The 22,681-nt window shown below is 37.5% G+C and overlaps 1 protein-coding gene across 1 annotated transcript in view; it reads right to left on the minus strand.

Moving 5' to 3' along the window:
• Positions 1-22,681, minus strand: part of BICC1 (BicC family RNA binding protein 1) — a gene marked incomplete at its 3' end in the record, with an annotated part of 99,566 nt that overhangs the window by 37,121 nt on the left and 39,764 nt on the right. Inside the window, exon 3 of the mRNA XM_080348111.1 lies at positions 11,613-11,682. Coding sequence (XP_080204237.1) covers positions 11,613-11,682 — 70 coding nt within the window. The remainder of the gene's footprint in view (positions 1-11,612; positions 11,683-22,681) is intronic.

Raw genomic sequence — 22,681 nt, forward strand, 5'->3', positions numbered from 1 at the left:
TTCCCTTTTGCAGGAGTTAATATGGGGAGTATCTGCTGCCAGCAGCCCGCAGCGACTCGCCTTTCTTGATAAACATTGCCAGATTGCATCGGTCTCACTAGTTAAACTGCACCAACGCAGCAGCTTCAGTTGCTGCCACGCAGCCAAAGCTATCAGAGTTCTCTGCAAACATCTACCATAAATTACAAATTATTTTGTAACTGCTAAAAATCTGGAGAAAAAAAAAAAATCCACAAGAACACTATTTATGTCCTGGAACAATTTCTCTTTAGATCCAAGTGGCTTTACAGGAACTATTAGTCTTGCCAAATAATCAAGGAATAAAATGACTAGCACAGTTCATACAAAGTTAAGTTTGCCCAGATGAAAAGATTACAATTCTGAAAACCATACTCTAGTTATTTTTCAGATATTCCCTCTTACTGTTACTCGAGGAAAAAAAAAAAAAAAAAATCAAATGATTCAAATTATAGTTTCCAGAGGAAGTCATTAAAGAGACTTGATATCAACGATGGTTTTGTATGTTTGCACTTGGTCTTTGGCACAGACACAGTCTATATTTAGAATGCACAGTATAAAGAATGCTTGAAAGCAATGCAATTTTAAAAAATTAATCAGAATTTCATTTATAGTAGAAAAATTTGCAGAGACAGGACAATACCCACTTACGTTGTAATTTTAGCCAGTGTATCGGCATTGCACTGGTTTGCAGAGGGAAGTGATCTCCCCAGTAATACTGGTGACCTTATCATTTTACGGTGCTGGCTGGTTTTGGCTTTTTCTGTTTTTGTTGTTTGGTTGGTTTTTTTTTGTTTGTTTGGTTCGTTGGTTGGTTCGTTTTTATTGTTGTTGCTGTTTTGTTCTTTTGGGTTTTTTTTAACTATGACAAGATCCTTACATGAATTTCTCCTACACATGTTAGTTTCTCCATGCTTTTGAAAGCTGCTTTGGCATCCTGGCCTCCTCCACTTCAGCTATTTTTGTTCCAAATCAAAACAAAACTTTGAATCAGGTTTATTAACCTAACACATCACTACCATTCACTGAACAATGCTTAAAGTATAACTGATGTGTTTAAATTAGCATCCTCAACTAGGCTTGCAATAAGTTTTTCATGTTAGTGTCAAATGTTTGCATACAATAATGCATTAGATCAGCATCAAGAACTCAACATCCCTTGAAACCTGAACCATTATGATTTAAACACATGGAAGCAGGAATGAGTTATACTTAAAACAAGATGAAACATGACACTTCTCCTTTCTCAACTCTAACCAAACCCAGGAAAAAGTACATGCTGCAAAACAAAACAAAGACATTCTTTGGGGCTTCAACTGATGTTTGACACCAAGAGTTCATCATCTCTTATGACAAATGCCAAAGAGAATGAATAATCCCTTCTCAGAGAGTGATAATGGCTAACAAGCAGATAGCATATAGCATCACAAGCAGATGACTGCAGCCTCCCTGAGAGCCTGTCAGACTAAAATACTTGAATGACTGATATGAATTAGCTGACCAGCATTTTCTGTATTCTGTTGACCATCACTGACGATGCAGGCTATTAATGCATTTTTGTAATCTTATTTCTTTTGAAAACATCCACTTGATTTATATCAGAGACAGATCAAGTCAGATAAACCAATTTTAAGTAATTCAGAGGATACAATCCAGAGTACCTAGAGAAAGGCATACAATAACTACATACTTATCCATCTTATAAAGAACTTCCAAAATGAAGTTATTCTGCATTTCAGAGTGTGTAATTATTTGGTTTTATTTCACCTAAGTTACATGATTTAAAAAAGCAACATAAAATGCCCCAATGATCAAATTAATCTGTTTTTACCTATGGGGAAATGCAAAAGAGCATTAGTTTTGCTGTGCAAAGGCCAAGCACAAAAATAAGTTTAATGCCATTCTACGGATGAGAAAAAACTTGCAGTTTCCCAGATCATGTACCAGATCAAACTGACATCTATTTTATGAAGCACTGCAGGTCTAAGCAATGATTTCCCCTTCCCTGTCCCCCAAATCTTGTTAGCATTTTCAAGAAACATTACAGAGCATCCTGTATCTCCGGACATTACTACCTTCAAAGTGCACAAACATACTGTTGTGAAATTCATGTTCTCCTAAGATATGCACATAATTTAAAATCCTCTACAAATATACACAGTTATCAGCTGTACAATTGCATAACAGGATGAATCTTTTTGCTGGTTTTTAGTGAGGTCAAATAAAAGCTGCAAAGGAATTTTTCTCCATGCACAGAGCACTGACACAGAATACCCAAACCAACACTTCGGTTGTCAGGGGCACCAACAAGGAAAAGCCATTTAAATGCCAAGATTTTTAAGAGAAGTTTTACTGAAGTGGTATAAAGTCAGACCTACAACTTCATACCTTGGGAACCAAAACTAAACAGCTTGAAGAAAAATTCTGCTGACAAAAGAGCACAGGGCTCAATAAAGCAGGCGCCCCAAATGCCCTCCCCATCCGCGGGCTGAGCTAGCGGGCAGGTCGCTATGGAGGCCGAGGGACGAACCCTGAGCACGCAAGAAGGCAAGGGGAGGTGAGACCACAATTGCGCTGTTGAGGATCTGCGAACACAGTTCTGTTTCCCTCAATTTCATTTCTAATAAAAGTAGCTACCAGTCTTCCCTTTAGGAGTGCCTGGAAAACACACAACCAAGTGTGGCTTTATTGTTATTTACAACACACAGAATAAGGCCATCCTGTGGGTACAGTGGTCAAAAACTATTGTGCCTACTGCTTTTGCATGAAGTTTTCTCAAACTGATGCACTAGGATCCCATTTCCACTTACAGATGGGAAAGACGTGTGGAGTAACTACAAAAGCTCATCTTCTAGCACCTTTTTGCTGACCCACATGTGACCAGCTGGAAAGCTCCTCTCCAACAGCACAGAATCATCAAATCATCACCCCCACCCACCTTACCTGATTGGTTATTGACAAGGGATTATTTCCCTTGCTCTGTAAAGGTGGAGATCCATACGAACGAGGGAAGGCACCCAACAGCACTGCGAGAACCTGAAACAAGCCTGGGATGGGCAGCAGCGGTAGAACAGCTGGCAGAGTTCTGGCTAGTGTGCAGTATATTATTTTCTTTGTAAGAAGCAGTGTGCCACTGAGCAATCTGAACCTGAATTTCCATTCATCTCCACTGAAGTCAACACTGAGACAACAGAACCCAAAACTTGACCATGAACCAATACAAAAGTTACCTTTGTTTTTAAGCACATGAGCATCCAGGCACTTCAGAGGCTTAGGTGTTCTCTTTTCCACATCATGTTGCACCCCTTAACTACCATCTTCAACTAAGATGACGGAACAGACTGTGATTGTTCAGGAGTGGACATCACTCCATACGTTTTTATTTCCTATCAAGAGTTAGGGTACAGTAGGGTACAGCCCTACGGGACAGCTGACACAATTTTTAAAAGCATCTTAGCGGACTAGAAGCTTGTTTGTCACAAAGCTCCAGGTACCATTGCAGGTCTCCAGGGTCCGGATTATTCTTTTCCCTTTTTTTTCTCTTTTTAAGCAAAGCTTAGGGCTCTACACCAATTAAGTGGCTATTCACAGCACTGAATTTTAGGTAGGAAAATTAGCTGAGTTTATCCATGTTCACCCTCTTCCACTCGATTTGTTCTGTGGGGTTTTTTCTGGATGAGAACAGCAGAAGCTACAATTATCTTAAGTAGAAACAGCACACAGAGATTAAATTGGGTCAAGAACAAACACTGACCAAAACTATGAAAAATTACTGTTACAGTACTTGCTTCATTAACAAGTCTGAAGTATCTGTAGTCCTGTGATGCCTTATGACCTTCTTAGGTGGGGCTGGCTTAGCGTTTAAGCCTGACACACAGCATGAAACTCGATGTATTACTGCATTTACAGTAAGACAAACTATGAATTCCTTTTACAGTAATTCACAGTAATTTACAGTAAAGAGTATTTTTCTTAAGCTTAAAGACCGATAAGGTAGCTATACAGATATGTACTGACAAGCATACAAGCAATTCCAGCACTTTAAGCTTTGTTTCCCATTATTCACCACAACATTTTTATGCAATTTAAGAGGTTACGTATGGTTAGGAAGAGCCTGTAATTCTAGAAGACAATGAAATTATAGGAAGCTTTATGCACATGAAGACTCAGACAGTTTACATGGGCATATTCTTTAGAAAAGTAGCAGGATTCATGTTTTTATTCAAAGAAATAAGATCATATCAAGTGTAATTAAGAAATTTAGCCATTGTAAAAAAGTGTTTTCATGCAACCTAAACCATCTCTGATATACATAACCTTTAACTTCTTTGAAAAAACCCATGTGCTGATGCAGTGGCTCACATTTATATGCAGATATAAATTTCACTTCCTCTGCCCTGGAATTTAAGTCTCAATTTGTCAAACACAGTGTACATAATAAATAACAATTAATTTGAAACATTAATATGTTCAGATTGAGGCCACAAACTGTCTAAATCTATATAAAGTCTGAGCATACTCTTAACCTCAGTGCCCATATTCACAGAAGCAGCTTATTTTCCTCCATTATGTATCTGCGTACATGTGTGTATATTTATATACCTTTATTTTAACCTTTCCAGACTATATTGATATTCTCTGCAAAGAATCTGGTAATTCCAATATAAAAAAGATGCATTATACTCCCTCACTACGTTGTAAAAACAGCAAAGAGTTTCATATGCAGTCAGGTTAACCGGACACGATTGACTCTCAAGTTTGAGTATCCAAATAGGTTAGACTTTATCTGGTCATTTTTTTAATGTATGTAGATTAATTTAAAAACAAAACCAAAAAACAAACAAACACGAACACACAAGCAATTCCTCCTTACCATTCATTTCCAGGAACACTTTTAGAAGTGGTCTTATGATACTGTACAGAATGTGACCATTATTAAAAGCAACACACGTAGAGACAAGTTATTATACAAGAGCTCTTGCCATTTAAATCAATGGGTTTTCATAGCCCAGTATTGGAGTTTGGATTGTGGGGAGGTTGTGGGGTTGGTTTGCTTTTTTGTTGGTTGCTTTTTGGTTTCTCAGGGCAGACTTTTTGTTGTTTTAAACCAAAAGAATCAAACAAGAAACACTATCTCCATGTACACAATCAAAATGAGAAGGTAAACATCTCAGAACTCAGCAGGGGTAATTAATAGATGCTGTGTTGTTAATAAATGCAGTTTTTCCACAATTCAGCTATTTCCAATGCACTTCTCAACAAATTTGAAACAAAATTCAAAACAGGTATAATATATATGCACCAGGAAAAAAAAACCTAAACTCTCTTGAGCCAGGATAATGAAGTCATTTAAGGAAAACACAGAATTAAAGAGCTGTGTTATGACTGCAACTATATTAAGTAAGGATAACTATGTGTACATGTCAAACCTGAAAAAAAGGAAAACACTGAAGACTTTAAAAATAAAACAATCCCAACGGTCACTGTTCTATATGCATATACATGCACGTACACAGCATAGCATTATATATTTAAACTGTAAGGTCTTCAGTCTTGTGGATGCCAAACTGTTGGAAATAGAGTCTACAGTATTCAACTTAAGCAGTTATATAAGACGAAGAAGTAAACAGCCTAAACTATTAGGTAATTTTTAGTTACTTTTATGCTTGTTTGACTAAACTCAGACCTGGCCAATTTCATGGGGAAAATTTCAGATTATATAACTGCACTTTGTAAACACGCCAGCCTCTGAACTACACCAAGCCACCTGGTATTTAGAAAAATATTAAGCATGTAACTTAAAAGTTTAGTATCCTACGCTGAAATTCTTTCAGTACTCCAGCGATCCCAGTGATAACTGAAAGCAGAGAAATTCATTCATTTCTCTAAATTTTGCATTTATTACAAATTATTATCATCATAATGAGACAGAATATCTTCAAGTGAGGGTCCAAGATGACTTTTGGCCACCCAGACACTTTTGACAGTACTCGAAGCTTCTCAGCTGCTGCCTCATCAGGTTCATTGCTTTGCTTAGGGATGTTCTGGTTTGATGTGGTTTGGGGGTCTCTGGTTTTCAGTTGTGTTTTTTTCTTGGGGGGGTGGGAAGGAGAATCCAGAGGCATCCAGACATACTCTACAAGAGGTTACAATGCCATTTAAAGCTCACATAACTCCTACAGAACAATGCTGCACTGGGTTATTAACCATTTTCACTGACATTTCATCATAAACTATCGGGTTTGAATGTGACCACTGACAAGGTCTTACTTGCATCCATTAATACGATTTGAGGCATTTGCAGTTTTATTGCCATGTGTTTCACTGAATCTTCTACTTGGGAAAGACAGTCTCTCCTTTGAAAAAATGTGGGATTCAGCTGAGTTCCAATATTGAAAGCAATATTGCATAACAGCCAGGGATGCATTTATGTTTTAAGAAATTATGTAATCTCTCCATGGAACACGTGTGTAAGTTATGAAGTGTCTGTACATGAGACATTACATTCTGGCAAGTACAGCACTGAACTGCTCTTCTGTTAACCACTTCCCCGTGTATCCTGTTCTATTATAAGAGACTTAGCAACAAGATTTTGTTGATAAACTAAATTGAGAAAAATAATTATTTCTAAAAAGAAAAAGAAATTATTTGAAAAGCATAAAATCAGACTGGAGCTTTATCAGAAAACCTATGCCAAAAGAGTAAATAACCCAGCACCATATTTGCACGCTTTCATAAGGCTGCAGAGCCTGATGCACCTCTCTCTCTTCTCTCTCTCCCTTCTTCTTCTCAAAATGTGAACTTCAGCTTTTATTACAATATTGGCAAACAATTGAAAATTGACTTAAAGGTCTGAAGCAACAAACAGAGATTACATGTTAGCTTACTCTTAATATCTAAGGCAGTAACTTGCATGCAAGTTTGCCCTTAAGTTCACCATGTAGTGACACTTCTGCTTTAACAAAAAAGTCTCTAGCTTTTATCATAAAGCCTCCTGGAATGCACAAAGTTCTTCCCTCGCATCTAAACATTCAAATAAATGGGAGGAATATTGATCTAATTTGCTTGAAGTCTCTCAGTACAGTTACTTGCCTCAAATACAGTATTACAGTTACTAACTTTATTTTGCATTTTGTCTCAGCACTTAAGATGGAACGAAGGAAATATGGGATTCTGCTTTCAAGACAGCCTGCAAAAGGCAAAGTTTAAGGAAAAAGTGTGAAACCAAACTGCCAGGCAATGAATACCAGCAGTGCCCACTGACAGTCACGGCCACCATCCTTCTAATACCTTCAGTGCCACTGGGCTTCCTCCCCTCCTGCTATTCTCCTTAGATATCAATTTGACATGGTATGTACTTGATATACTCATGAAGAATAGCATGTAGTAAATGTTTCAATAATAGAAAGCACCTTACATTAAAAAAGTTACTGAAGCTTGATGTTTTTGAAACAGAAGATGAAAGAGTAAGAAAAAAAGAAAAATCAAGTGAGAAAAACACAGACAAACGAACAATGGATTGGATTTTTTTTTCTTAACCAACTTAAAATGCACAAGTAGTAAGAGGGAGGAAAACCAGACAAGAAGAAAACAAACAAAAACCCAAACTCCCAAACCACAAACAGCAAAAGAAAGAACAAGTGAAATTAAATAAGAGCACCTCAAGAAAGAAAGAAAAGAAATGAGCAGGTAAGTTGAACAGATGATGCAGATAAAGAAGAGCTGGAAATTGTAATCTGGACAAAGAGGAATGAAAATACAGGAACAACAGAGAGAAAGAGAGAAAAATGGCAGTTTAGTGAAAGCAGCCCTTTTTGAATGTGAATGGTGAGAGACCCCAGAGATACCCCTGCTCCGTAAGCTCAATTCAATTTCATTTGCATTTCCCTTACCACCTTTATTAACCACCCAAAATTTTCTCCGCTCCAACTCTCTGAACAAATTCCTGCCTAGAGCCACCAAGTTTCCAGGAGCTGAAAAGTTTCTTATGCTGGTTGTTACCCAAATGCCATTTCAAGGGTGTCTGCATTCTGAGCACACACATAGCACCAGAATTTCTTTATGGCTGTTGAAATACAAAGGCACACACCTGGGAGAGGTGGGGGAAAATTGAAATAAGAAAAAGAATAAGTAATATGGGTGAAATCTAAACTCACATATACCCATTTCTTAAGTTCCTAAAGAGCACCTTACATTGCCATCAACAAGCACTGCTGTTGAATTACGTGGTGTTCACCTGCTCCCAATGCATTAAGCATTACAGATTCATATAACCATGAGGTGAAGTAGACTGAGGATATAGTTTGGGTTAAGCCAGATAGCAAATGCACAAAAAACCCAAAACAAACAAACCAACCACACCCCTCTACAATAGTAAAAATTATGCGTGGTTAGTTTTAAGCCAGCCTGGTCCCCTATGTGGCAATATAAGCATGAGTGACAGCACAGCAGAAAGGGCTGAACAACAAGAACCAGAAAGCAGGACAGGTCAGTATCTGGGGAAGGGAGAAGAGAAATAAAGTTCTCGTACTCCTGCTTTCAATGTGTTTGTGGAACTCCAGCATCTGACAATTTGGGATTTGGCAATCTACTCTAAACTTTTATACCAGTGAATAAATCTTTAAAAGACCATTAATAGCATTCCTAAGGAACAGTAACCATAACAGAGTGAAGAAGTATGTTGAGAGCAAAAGGGGAATGGATAGAAAAGTTACTGTCTCTCAGTTCGATCTTTAATTCATTGGCCTACAGAAGATCTGAAGCCTCCAGAACTTGAGGTTTTGGGATGCCCTGAACTCTTCAGCACCCATGGAAAGCAGAGCAGACTGTCCCAGTGCCGACTCTTTCACTGCTGTTAGGCAGGAATCAGTCATTTCAGAAGCACTTTAAACTGTTTCACTTCCCTCTCTGAAACCTTAATGTTACGGGATCTCTTTGCCAACCTGAGCAAGTGGCTTCCTTAAGGATGCTACTGGAAAATTTATATCTGTTTGTGTGTTTTCTAAACATGTATTTCAAAACGCTTTAACCCTCATTATCCCTCAGCACTAGAGCAAGACTGCAGCATCTGGTGTTCATTAAAGCCAGGAAATTCCTGGTGTGCTCTTTATGAAACTGCTGAGAGTTGATAATTGATTTTTTTTTTTTCATTCTAGCCTTTGCAGAGAGCTATTCTAGCAATTTCATATTAAACAATAAATTTTAATTGGCAATTTTCAAAATTTTGCATATGCTAAATCCAGACACTAGCCTTTCACAATTTAAAAAATTTCAGAAAATATTTATCAAGTTTGTGTTAATGAATTACCACTATGATACTCAATACTTAGTATTTTGCAATCATCAATTCAAAAGCTGATATTCATATAACACAGAAAAGAAACAATTTGGCAACTTGTAGGTTATCTGCCCTTAGAACGTGAAGCTACTGAAACTGCAAGGAAATTTTACTGGAAAAGTATATGAAAAAAATCTGGTATCACTTAAATATGACAGGGTACAGTGTATGGCTGGGGTACAAGCCTGTACATCCGTAACCACTTCTCCCCCACTGAATGAGCTTATCAGGCACTCGGTCCCCAGCCAAGGGGACAGGGAAAGATTCCATGTTTTGAGTTCAAGATCCCAGAGAGCCAGCCAGTCATCTGCTGCAGACTCTCCTCTGAATCACAAAATGTCATTAAGTAAAGCTAGAGTATGTTAAACACTTAGAATGTTTTCCCTATATAAACAGCTGTTATAGCAAACAATTGATACCAAGTGTAAACAGAATACATAAACTACACTTTATTTCACAAATAGGAACCTCTAGGTTACAGCGTTCTTTGTACACATATTGTAATTTACTATCTTAAGTGTGTGTATATATACACAAAACTTCCCAGAGCAAAGGTGGCCAGAGAGTAAAAGTCTTAACTCTAGAGCTACCCTGTAAGTTCACAGGCCTCTGAAACTTTATTAATAGTATAGCATAGCACCAAAATGATCAGCCTGCAGCCCTATCTAAACTTTCTTCTGGAATAAAGACTCTCCAAAATGATCATTCCCACTGCAGATGCTCTCAGTATGCCCAGCTGTATTATGTGTTCCCTCCTCTCAATTTTTAGTTTTATTATCAGCTCATAACTTCTAGCTGTTTTATTTCCCCCAGTATTCAAATTCATTCCATAGACTGATAGAGTGTCACCACAAATCTAACAGTGTCTTCTCTTTGAGTAACTACTAAAGTGGTTAAATTAATCTACACATAAAGCTGCATCTCTAAGTACCAATACAGAATCCCAGCTACCTCTTTTACCCCTCTTTTCAGCTTCAGAACTAGGCTCATTTAAATTTGAAAGAAAACAGGTGCAAGTATTGCTTTATTTATTCTTTTTTCCCCTCAACAGAAAAAACAAACTCCCCTGCCTGGGTTTCCTATGGAGCTTTAGCCGTGTTTCAATTCACAGCATCTCAGGAGTTCCGCAGAGGAACACAGGTACAGCACAGGTTTGCACAGCGACCTTCTCACTCTCACGTTACCATAAACATTAGCTCCACATATGAATATATACCTATACATGAAACCTGCATTTCTTCCAGCCTGAATTCCTTCACCACTTTTCATCTTTCCAGTGAGATTCTTTTCCCTTGCAAGTGAGGGAGAGGGAAATATATATCTATATATATTATATATAAAATCAATTTGTACTTCAATAACATGTGGGAAAGTACCTCAGAGACTGAATCTCACTTTACACCATAAAAATGTTATTAATCCTGCGCCTTTCTAAAGAGATTATTTTTCTTCACATGAGACCATCTCCATTTACAAAGGTTGTTAGCCCACATCTCCACCTACACATTCTAAATACAATATACAGAGAAATTATTTGAACTCTACTTTCTTGGTTTTTAATATGTATCAGCCTGAACAGAAATGTTAACATTTGCTTCCAAATTCATTTTTCCTAGAGAAGAAGAATTAAGTATTACTTTTGTTCAGTCACAGCTATGATTCTTTAAGAAGTAAGAAGGCTTAATTCAAAAAGACATGTTCCAGATTCACAATCATAGGCTGTGCTTCCAAAAGAAAGCATAATTTAAAACACATAATACTGGCCATTCCTAAGAAACAGCTCTACTTAGGTTTCTTAAAGCCACTGAAAAAGCATGTAGACTGCATGCTGGGGACACAAGGAACATATATTGCTCTAACAGGGCTTGACCACCACACATCTTTGGACTCTACAGAAACAAACAAACAAAAAACCTCATAGAACACCCACTAATCTGTGATGTTACCGGAAAGACTAATCGACTTTGGCCACTGTAAAATAAACCAACCATTCAGATTAGATGCAGAATCATACTGTCTTTGGCACGTGTGCCGCCTTCTGTAAGTACAACAGTATCGATATTAAAGTACTTGCAGAAGCGCAAGCTACTTGAAGTGAGTTTGTACAGCAAATACCTAAAGCTAACTTTAACAAGGAATTCTTATACAAACAGATAAAAAAGAAAATATTTGACCTGTCTAGTATTGGCATCCTGACTCTAAGAAGTGGCTTCTCTAACAACTAATCCCACCCCATAAAGAGTGCAAAACAAAATACCTTTTTTCGATTTTGCTCCAATCTTCAATTTTGATGGCCAAGCAATCTGTGTATTTGTTTCTTCCATAATCTGTTAAAAAGAATGCATTTGTGAGAAATCAAGTTTTTATTGCTCTCCTACAAAATCAAAATTTCATTTTTGGCAAAAATTATGTTTGGTATTTTAAAATCTGTTGACTTATTACTTACAAATAGCACAAGTCATTAACCACTTTTCTGTTTTTCTTGAGAAGCATTTTTGTCTGGTAACAGGTGAGTTGTGATCATTCAAAAGAAATCTAAAGCGCAAACCAAGATGCTCAACAGTTCCCGTTAAGTTCAAGTGACCACCACCAGCTACATCATGTTCTAGGTCTATCAGCAGGAATTTCAAAGTCTTACAATTCATACAAGTATTTCTTTAGTTACGTTAAAATGGCTTCTAAGTAAAGCATGTCAATTTCAAATCAAGTCCTTTAGTGTCTCCATAAGTCAAAATACATCAGTTTGCCTTCACAAGGTTGGTGGGGTTTTGTTTGTTTGTTTTTCTTTCCTCACCTTTACCTGAAAGTAACTTGTTGCTGTAAGCCTATTCAGACTCCAAAAATCTTACCTCTTGGTTTAGCAGTTCAGAGCAGAGATTTGACAGCATTTATTATAACATAGTGTGCAACCTATCCATAAATCCCCAGCTGGCCGACAGGGAAAAACCCCATGCACACATTTATATAATAGTTTGAAATCCATGTAGCCACTTGGCTCAATGTAGACTCTCATTCTGTTGCCACACTTGTTTTACTGAACAAGTCCACTAGCCATATTATACTGAAATTTAACACTAGCACAGAGTTACAGTGCATCCCTAACACATTAAGTAGTAATACAGGAGAAGGAACTGAATGACAGCAAAGACTTCATATGTATTAATCAAAATTGCTGGGTTTGTCTACTGAGACTAAGGAACTTCTCCTGGATATTGAGATCTCATCAATAAGTATTATGAGATCATGATCATACCTCTCATTACACTTGAGAGATGGGAGTATCTGATCATCATGAGTAAAAAAGAATATCTGAGGAAGTAAGAAAGATCTGCCCATATTAGATGGTCACAGGATGCCAAGAAAACACATTATTAAATATCATGCTAGGCAGCATTGGACAAGGCATTTTTTTAACAGAGATGTTGACTAAAAAGAAGGCTCTGATGAGTTTTCACCTGGAAGAAATTGTCCAGTTATTCTCACATGGACAAGATTTCATACAGCAAGAAGCAAAAAGGTCCTCACTCCTCTGAAAGCTTCAGTGGTTTATTATAAAAACAGATTAAGAGTGATCAGTTTGCTCAGCTGGAGTAATGTCAGCTAGAAGGGGTCTTAGAATCAAAACAAGCTTGGAAGAAAGGGACCTCTGGAAGTCACTTAGGTCCAAACTCATGCTCACATCATGACCAAGTGCAAAGTTAGGTCAGGTTGCTCAGGCCTTGCCCATCAAGCTCCATTATCTTGAAGGAAGGAGATTCCAAAGCCTCTCTGCACACTTACTCCAGTGTGTGGCCACCTTTACCAAGAAATTATTTTGTCATACCTGATTGAATTTCCCTTTGCTCAACCTTTGGCCATTGTTAAGTGTGCACCTCTAGGAGGAGCCTGACTCAGTTTACCTTCTAAGCACCGCCAGGGGAAATGAAGGCTGTGATCAGACCCTCTTCTACCTCACCACCTCCATGCTGAACAAATCCTGCCCTCAGCTTCTCTGCACATCAGCTTCTCCAAGGCTCTGGATCAACCTGGTGATCATTCTCTGGAATCTATCCCATTTGTCAGGATCTTCCTTGGGTTGAGGGGGACATAAGTGAGCAAGCTACTCCACATGCAGCCTTACAGTAACTGGACAGACAGGAGTAACCACTGCCCATGGTCTGCTGGGTCATACTCTTTGAGACAGTTAGTGATTTTGAGAAATTCATGTTGGGTAATAAGTATTCAGGAGATCATTTAATGAATATAATGGTAACAAGTAAAAAAGTGCTCACTGTAAACTTAGGCTGTAAACTAGAAAAAAAACACAAACTGAAACAGAAGAACTGAAAGAATATTTGATTGCTGGAAGTAAAAAAGAGGTAGGAAAGGAAAAGGAGAGGGCTTTTCAGATAGCAACTCAGGGGCAGGTTCCTCCTGTATAAAAAAACCAAACCAAACCAAACAACATTTGTTCCATTTCCTAAGAACTTCAAAGTAATTGTGCTCTTTTGATTGCTCAAACAAAAGAGAACTACAATACACAAAAAGCAGACACTATCTAAACAAGTTAACTCACCAAACCGGGGGAAGGAGGAAGGAATTAAACAAAGCAGTACATTTTAGCATTTATGGTCATCTGCAGACATAAGCAATAACAAAAAAATAAAATTCCAAAATAATTAGCAAAGCAACTTCCAAGAAGTAAATGAACGCATTAACAGCTACAATATCAATAAGTTTACCATAATGGAACTAAGGCAAACCTCTCTAACAGTTCTTAATTCTTATCTGTTACATCCAAATCCCCAGGACATCACAACAACTTCCAGATTAGTACACCACGTGGAAAATCTGGAAATGTCAGCCAGACTGCATTATACTATATTTTGGGTTTCAGCAACTATTGGATAATAAGTTACAGCTGAAACAAGACATTTCCAGGAGGGTGAAACTCCATCAGCAACATACACATACTTGTCACAATATTCCAATCCACATGTGAAAAAAAGCTATTTCACTTGTGTCTGAGAGGGCTTTGGGCCAGGATTATTCTTAATTGTACAACAGGCGACGAAATACACAGAAAATAGCAAGGCATTAGCCAAAAGCAGAAGGGGGATGATAAAACAGAGAGCAATGCAGGACTGAGAGAAGATCCAACATATAAAGAACCACAAGAGAGGAGATGGAAGAGGAATGACTGAATATCATTCAAGACAAGGGTTACATCCCATGAGTCTTCTACTCTATCATTAAAGCTTGGAGACTTCTGTCTTAAAGAAGAAATTCGATTCTCTCCATTTCTCATGCTAAACCAAAACACAAGGAAGCCCACAGCTTCAGGGATACACATTCAGGGGACGTATGAGAAGATGTATTTGAGATTTTCAAAGGAAAATAAGTCTGACCGCCAGCCACTGAGGTTGGGCCACCTAATATCCTCAAATGCTTTGCAGAACACAATGCTAAAAACTATCGCGTTAGACCAAAAAGAAGACTCAGTTGGGTCACTACAAAGACAAGCTTATCACCTGTCTTAGGCAGCTAAGAAAAAACCAAACAATAACAAAAAACAACACCACACACAAAAAAGTTTGGATGCATTTAAATGAAGTGCATTTATTTAAGTATAAAAATGCTCAGAGTATGTGCTGGCTTTCAACTCCAAGCAATAAACTTCATGATAAATTCCAAGCTGATTGCAATAATCAGCTTTTACACAATTTCGAAAATCACATATTATATAGGGGAAAATAAAGTGGGTTTTGCTATAGTACGTCTTTTTTTACCAGTGAAAATAATTTATCTTGCCTGTGAAACAATTCAAGCATTTTAACTGCCTAAAGAGGTTTGCAATGGAAAGTAACATTTTATTTTTGAGAAACTGGGGCTTTCATAGGAACCCTTAAGAGTTTAAATTACATTGTTTGCTTTTTAAACTATTATATTTATTTTATTATTTAGATATTGTATTATTGTAACAGCAGGAGTGTCACAAAGCTGTAGAAAACAAGAAACTTAATTTTTACTGTAGCTGTTAAACTTGAAGGTAAAAATGATGTTGAAAACTGTGCAATGGTAAAACTCTGCATAGCATATATCACTGCTGCATCAACTTTTAGTTCTGTTTTACCACTCTAACCCAGGCAGTTTTAAGTGCCAGGATATTTTTTTTGTCCTGAAACAAATTTGGACTCAATTCCATAAAAACATCAACTGCATGTTGCAATGGAATATTTTTTAGTGAAAACTCAGTGTTAATGCGACATACCCTGAAAGCAGCAGTACTGCTCTCAAATGAACAAACCAGAAAACAGAACTCACTTTACAAGTAATGTAGATATAATACATGTATTTTCATTATATAAATACTTCAGTAACAAAACATTCAGAGGAAATTCAGGCGAGGGATGAGTGAATAGAGTTCATGGTCTCTATGGAATAGCACCTCTGCTTAGGCTTCCCTTCTGTTCACATAAAGTGACAGGGTTCATACTAATCTGTACTTTACTCACCTTGAGGGACCAACTGACCAAAGGGAACAGGCATACTTGGCAGCAAGATTGAATCCCATAGTAAATCTCAAGATGAGGGAAACCCTTAGAAATTATGCATCTACATCGTCCCTTCCTCCCCTTTCCCCAGGGGAAACCAGAGTGTTTACGGAGCCAAAATATGTAAGCTATTCTCCATGCAGAACATACAGAAGATGACACAGGATACAAGAAGATATCAACAAAACAAGTAAGACTCTGCCCTGACCCTGAAAAAAACTGTCTCTAGCTGCAAATCATTGGGCCTTCAAGAAAAAGAACGTCTAGCTGGAAAGCAGCTGGAAGAAAAACTTTTGGCTTCCTTGTATTCCAGCTTGAAAAACTTATAGTTAGAGCACTTTGGGGAGTTTTACATTAAGACAGCAAGAAATTATTTTTTTTTTTTTATGTTCTAAGTTTTGTTTAACTGATTTTGGATGGAAACTGGAATGCCCTGAATGCGACGGGAAAAAGAAAAGGGATCAAAACTCCCCCAAAAGCCCATGAGCATTTGAGCATCCCAGAATTCAAAGGAAGTATTTCACAGGCAGTAGATTAAGAAGAACAACATTATGAAATAGACCTTTCTTCATTTAAAACAAGCACATTAAATGGAAGTAGTATTCTTTGTAATTAGTGTTAAGGTATCTATTTTTGATCTTCCCACCTTTGGGATTCAGGCATCTCAGCCATTTCTGCCTCAGCTCTCATTCAAAGTGAAATGAAAAATGGGTAAGAGATGAACCTGCGTCTACCAGTGAGTTTCTACAATTGGTTTTCCCAACTCAAGCTCAACAATGAGCTCATTCCATGTGAAACGACAACAGTAGCTCTTGAAACTGCAAGCATAATTGTCAAAAAAAAAGGCAGTTTCTTGTTTCATCAATGGAAAACCCCTCTCTTGCAGTGTGAGGAATGAGCTTCCTCAGTTTAATCTCACTTAATACAATGGAAGATATATATATATATATACACGCACACACACCATTTTAACATGCAGAGTGCTTAGACAATTAATAGATGTTTAAAATCTTGTAAACATGTTTAAATTATATTTTTAGAACAGGTACATGTTTATCTTAATCTATATGTAAGAACATATTTCACTTCTTAAAAAACACACAACACAAGGTTTTGTAGACGCCCTGAATTTTTCATGCTATTAAAAGCCTATAAAGCCCACTGGTGGCTTTATTTATTTGGCCATATCATGTTTTGAATGGCTGAGTTTTTGGTCTGCAAAGAGTCTTCCTTGGTTTTACTCTGTGCAGGTTAAAAACAAACAGAAACACCTCGGTTTAGATCAACAACATCAATGGCACGAGACACTTAAACATCTGCAGTACTGCAACGGTACCTTATTTCCAACTTTCAAAGAATGAAAATCCTCAGAGAGCAGCTAACTTCTTTGGTACTTGGAATATTTCAGAGACTACGCTCCATGCCTTGGAAGCAAACAGCAAATCTCATCCATGAGCCTGGTGACAAATGCTGAAAGCTCAGCATCCTGCATGAAGTATTTTAGTCGACCAGTTGTGTACATTACACAAAAGAAAATTAAGCTCAATAACTACAGGTGACCATATCCATGAAAATAAATATTATTGGCTCTGAGGCAGCATAAAATACAGAGGTGAATGAGTAGCAGAGGAAGGAACTGAGCAGTGATTCTTTAACTTAATTAACCCTTCTAAAAGTGAACCAGTTTCCTCTGGGGTGCTGGGGGCAGGTCCTGCTGCTTCAGCACGTTCTGTGACAAAGTAAAAAAGGACACTATAGGGGAAAAACAATATCCTTCCAGATCTTGATTTTCACTCAAAGTGACCCTGTGCACAGACAAAAAATGACCACAAAGCATACAATCATGGCAGGGTCCAAACTGTATTCTGAATTATCTTTTGAGTCAACTCTTCATGTCATTCTTAACCTCACATTTACACATCTCACAGAGAGAGCATTTCTTAGTATAATGTCTTCCAGCAAGGCAAAAATGTATGGCCAAATAAGATGTGATTTTTCCAAGCATATGAAATTTAAAATTAAAATAAGTTGATGCAGTGTTAATGTAGCAAGTTAAGGGAAGAGGTAAATGGGTAAAGATAAGAAAATGACAGTGAATTAGAAAAAGAACAAAACCACACTAAAGTGTGACATACAAGATAAATAGCTAAACTGCACCAGTAGCCCTCTCCTAAAAACAAAACCAACAAAACAAACAAAACCCCCAAAACAACAAACAAACAAACCTCACCCAAATAAACAAAAAACCAACCAAACCAAAAGGGACTAGAAATGCAGAATAAGCACTGTTCATTTATATTTCATGTGCACACCTTGGAGCAGCAATTATAAGGGCACCTCTAGACAATCATTATTATTGGTAACATGACCATCTGGAACTTCAGAGTCAATTGCATCTGCAAATTCAAGCTTGCTCCCGATCTCCATTGTAACACAGCATCGATAAATATCCAGTTCTTCACTGACGTAAGAACTACAAAGCACTCAGAGCCAGAAGCACCCCCCAGCATGTATTAGTAGAAACAAGTGCTTCCCAGTGTTAACAGTGTAGAGTTAAACTGCTGCAGAGAAGAAAATCCCATGTGTGAGGGTAGGACAAGGACAGCAAAGAACAAAAAGGATTAGAAAAAACTATTATTTACATAAAGATCATGGTAATAGAAATTCTGTAAGTAGAAGTTTGGTAATCTTGAAGTTGAATATCCATCAGGTTAGAGAAAACACAGCAGTTCTTTATGGATGACTATAGGTTACTAGATTTCTGGAGGATAATTCGTACCCAAGAAATATTTCACACAGAGCTGCTGAAGGGAAAGTGCCTGACTGTTTTGTCACATCACTGTATTCATCCCCATTTTCAATAGGGCTGTTTTCAGAGAACCATTTTTCCCCCCATCGTCAACAAGATTTGCTCCATCCATTTGCAGAAGATGAAAGTTACTGTGCAAGACAGCAAAGAAAAAAATGAAACACAGCAATAGTAAAAGTAGTGCCATGGTAATGGCCTTATAGAACCTGACAAATATGCTGGTTGAATAACCTTACGGTGAAACAACTGCAAAAGCTTTGTAAGTATGGTTTTGAATGAGAAAGCTTTAAAACACCACCACAACACACACACAACAAAAAAACAACCAAACAATCTGTCTTGTTACAGCCTTTAAGCAGTTACAAAAAGGAGACCAAAACCTAATTGAACTTCACATGATGTCATCCATCATCTGATATAGGCTTTTAAGCATTTGTTTTTCCCAATATTACCTACAATATTCCTCAGGATACAAAATTAATTCAGTCATTGAAAATACTATGAGAGATCAGAGTGGTCCGATCACATTTATCTTACCACAAGATAAATATCACCCTCATTTTGTGCCTGTTAATTTTACTCTACACATAGAACAATCTTAAACTAATAAGGAAATTGGTTAATATAAACCCAACACATAGTACTGTCTTAACCTCAGCAACATCTGCAAAATGACTTTTTAGTAGACAAATACTAATTTTAAGACAGATACAGGTCCTTACCCACTATCATCTACACATGCACAGAAGCTGCATTTGATGCCAACACTTTCTGCTAAAATGTCCAGTTTTCATAAATGAAGTGCTTCAACTGCTTCAACTCAAAGTAGCTACAAAAAGTGAACCAGCAGCTCTAAAACTGAACATGAAAAGCATAAGTCTGCGTTCTGAACACAGCTTTAAGATCCATAATGAAAGCTGAAGCTGTGCACAGAATATTTAGAAGTTTGGAGTTCCAGTTGATCAGCAATTTTAATTTTAAAAACAAAACCATTTCTCTTTCTAAGAAGACACAGACAAAATGAGTTCAAAATGAGTTCAACATAAACACAGTCACAGTTTGGAAGCAAAATCTGCTTGTAATTAACCAGACAAAAGTAACAGGGCAAAGGGATTAGTTATCCAATTTACTAAGACTCACAAAAACAGCCAAAATTCAGTATTGCAGATTTCACTAGTTAAAAATTGTTAACATCCAAATGATCATTTCATTGTAGAAAATGAAACTATTAGATGTACAATCTAATCCAGTGTTAACCAAATGGTGACATGACAATTTTAATATCAGACCTCAGGATGCCTAATAACAACAAACACACACAAAATTTGTCAGTCTCTGAATATTTTGTTTTACAAAGTGTTCATCTTGTGCATTCAGAGAAGCTGTATTAGTGTGGCTCCCTCAGCACATATGCATTTAGAGCAGTAAAAGCAAGTTCACTCTTACAGTTTATTTGAAATGTGGAATATCATTTGCATGAAAATTTAAAGAAAATTCTATATAAGCAGAAGGCCCAAGCTGAAGAGTCACAGTCGAAAAGAAAATTCTACATGGGTTGATACTACTGCTTCTAATGCAGCAACATCTCAAAGGATGACTAACCCCTGAACACAAATTTTGGCAGCAAGAACAGAGCAATGGGTGTAGCTGGAACCAGCAGTAGTATCATATTTAATGGTTAGTTATTCTTTTTTTTTTTTTTTGGGGGGGGGGGGGGGCACGTTTAGCAGAGGAAGAACAAGGATGGGAAAGAAGAACAAGAAACAAAAAGAAATTGCATACAGTTATCCAGGAATTGACAGTATGAATTCAGCCTCTAGAACTGCTGAGGCCAGAGCCAGCACATCAATGGTCCGCCATCAAGGGCTGTTGGGTTTGATGAGGACATACAGGGCATGTAAGAAGTTAAAGATGAGATGACAAAACTTAGCCCAAAGTTCTGTGCAAATGGGTAGCCCTCTTGCAAGCCTGGCCAATATTTTGGGTATAGCAATGGATTCCTATCCCAAGCTCTGTTGTGAGATTTCTGCCTTCCCCCACCCCGTTAAGCTAGTCTATATATGAAATTCCAAACTAGAATCCACTGTTTAAATTACAATTATTACTCTCAAAAGAAGGCAGTACAGTGCGTCTGACTCCACAGTATCAATGGCACCTTTCTGCAGGGGAAGATGAGAGGCTATTCCTGAGCAGGACACCCAGGCATCCTGGAATAACCCACTACTCAGAGGGTAGAGGTTGTGCTCCTGCGGGGCAGACAAGCCATCTCCTATACAGGGTGAGATTTAAAATGATTAAACATAGAAAACACTAAGTTTGTTCTTCATTTAGATTGTGGATACTAGTAGTTCACATGCAAATGTAAACTACTTAAACATACACAACAAAATTATGCACAGGGAGGACGAGGATCAAGCCCCAGGTGTGTAAGTGTCTGTGCAGGAAGGAGCAGGATGAACAAAGTGCGAGGACGCAGCAAGTGCATGTGTCTCTTGTCGGGTAGGGGTCCCTGATTTTCCTATTTCATATTCTGTCAGAAACTCCAAATGCATTTTTAGAGAACTATCTGACTACTCACCCAGTCCTTCTCCCCTAACTTCACCTGTCTTTGAAAAGGGTAATATTTTATCATATGGGATAAGCTGTATGAATAAGGTTCAGTACTGCCACACATGTGTTTCTAAATTTTCCAACTAATTTAGATTGGGGTATAAAAAGGCAATAGAAGGAAAACACACCTGTTTCCCACTGTCATACTTCTACACAGCTTCATGTCAAACTAAGCACAGTACTAACATGCTTTCCTCCAGCTTCTCATATCCAATACTTTTGCGGTCTGCACGTACAGACTTTGAGACTTCCACAAAGCAGCAAGCGGGCTGTTTTGTTGTTGAAGACCATATTCTAGCCCAGATTAACTCTAAACAAACTTACCATCCTCACTAGGTATTCACAATTGTTCCTAATGAACTTTGTCAATAATTAAGGTAAACTTATGGAGGATGAAGAAGTACCAAAGCTAAAATTAGAGGACAAGATTAACACCCTGGGTAATGTACTTATGTATTCATAGTTTTGATCAATGGGGATCAGCTGATAATACTTCAAAAGAACTAATTAACAGATTATATGTAAAGGGAATAAAAGCAGCAGAGTATATAACATCAGCTTTACAACTTTTAGGACATAAATAAAAGCTCTACACCAGTAAGGAGAAAACTAGGTAAAGCTACCTATGTGGATATGGCTTTGGAATTTATATTGTTTCCTTTTCCATTATGGCATTTTCAGCTTAGAAGGAAAGATAACACATGCATGTTCACACATACCCCACATCTTTTAACCTTCACTTTACCTGAAATGAACTGGAAAAGAGCATTCTTAAAACAAGAGTCTTGTTTAAGAAAGCACTGCAGTATTGTTGCTGCATCCCACAACTGCACTAAGCGAACCTTCTGCAACAATAACATTTACAGAACTTTGTACTTAATTTACAAATACAGCAAATGAAGTTAAGGGAGAAGAACATTTCTGATCAAATGCCCTTACCTATGGTGAAACACTAAAGTCCTTCCTTTGCTTGGCTTGAATGTTTGACTCACCCTCAATGGAAATATTAATCAAAGGTCACAGGTAATACTTTTCTTTTATATAAATGGCTGAAAGTAATGTAAAAAATTTAAAAGGATTATCTAAACATGCAAAAAACCCTATAAATGTATCTGTGTGTACAGCATTAATGAATTCTACACAACTAATATAAAAGGGGGAAGTTTAGCTAAGAAAAAAAGATGACTTAACAATGAACCCCCCACAACACATCGTTAGAAACAAGTATGCAGCCAACTCTTCTCTCTGGAAGCAGCAAGTCTCCTCCCTACTAATCAGGAATCCAGTTGTATTATTAACTTGTATCCTTCTCATACTCACCACCTCTTTTTCCCCCCCCTAGAGGGAAATGAAAGATCACAACCACTTCCAAGG

This window comes from Nesoenas mayeri, assembly GCF_963082525.1.
Source record: "Nesoenas mayeri genome assembly, chromosome: 7".
Lineage (NCBI taxonomy): Eukaryota > Metazoa > Chordata > Aves > Columbiformes > Columbidae > Nesoenas > Nesoenas mayeri.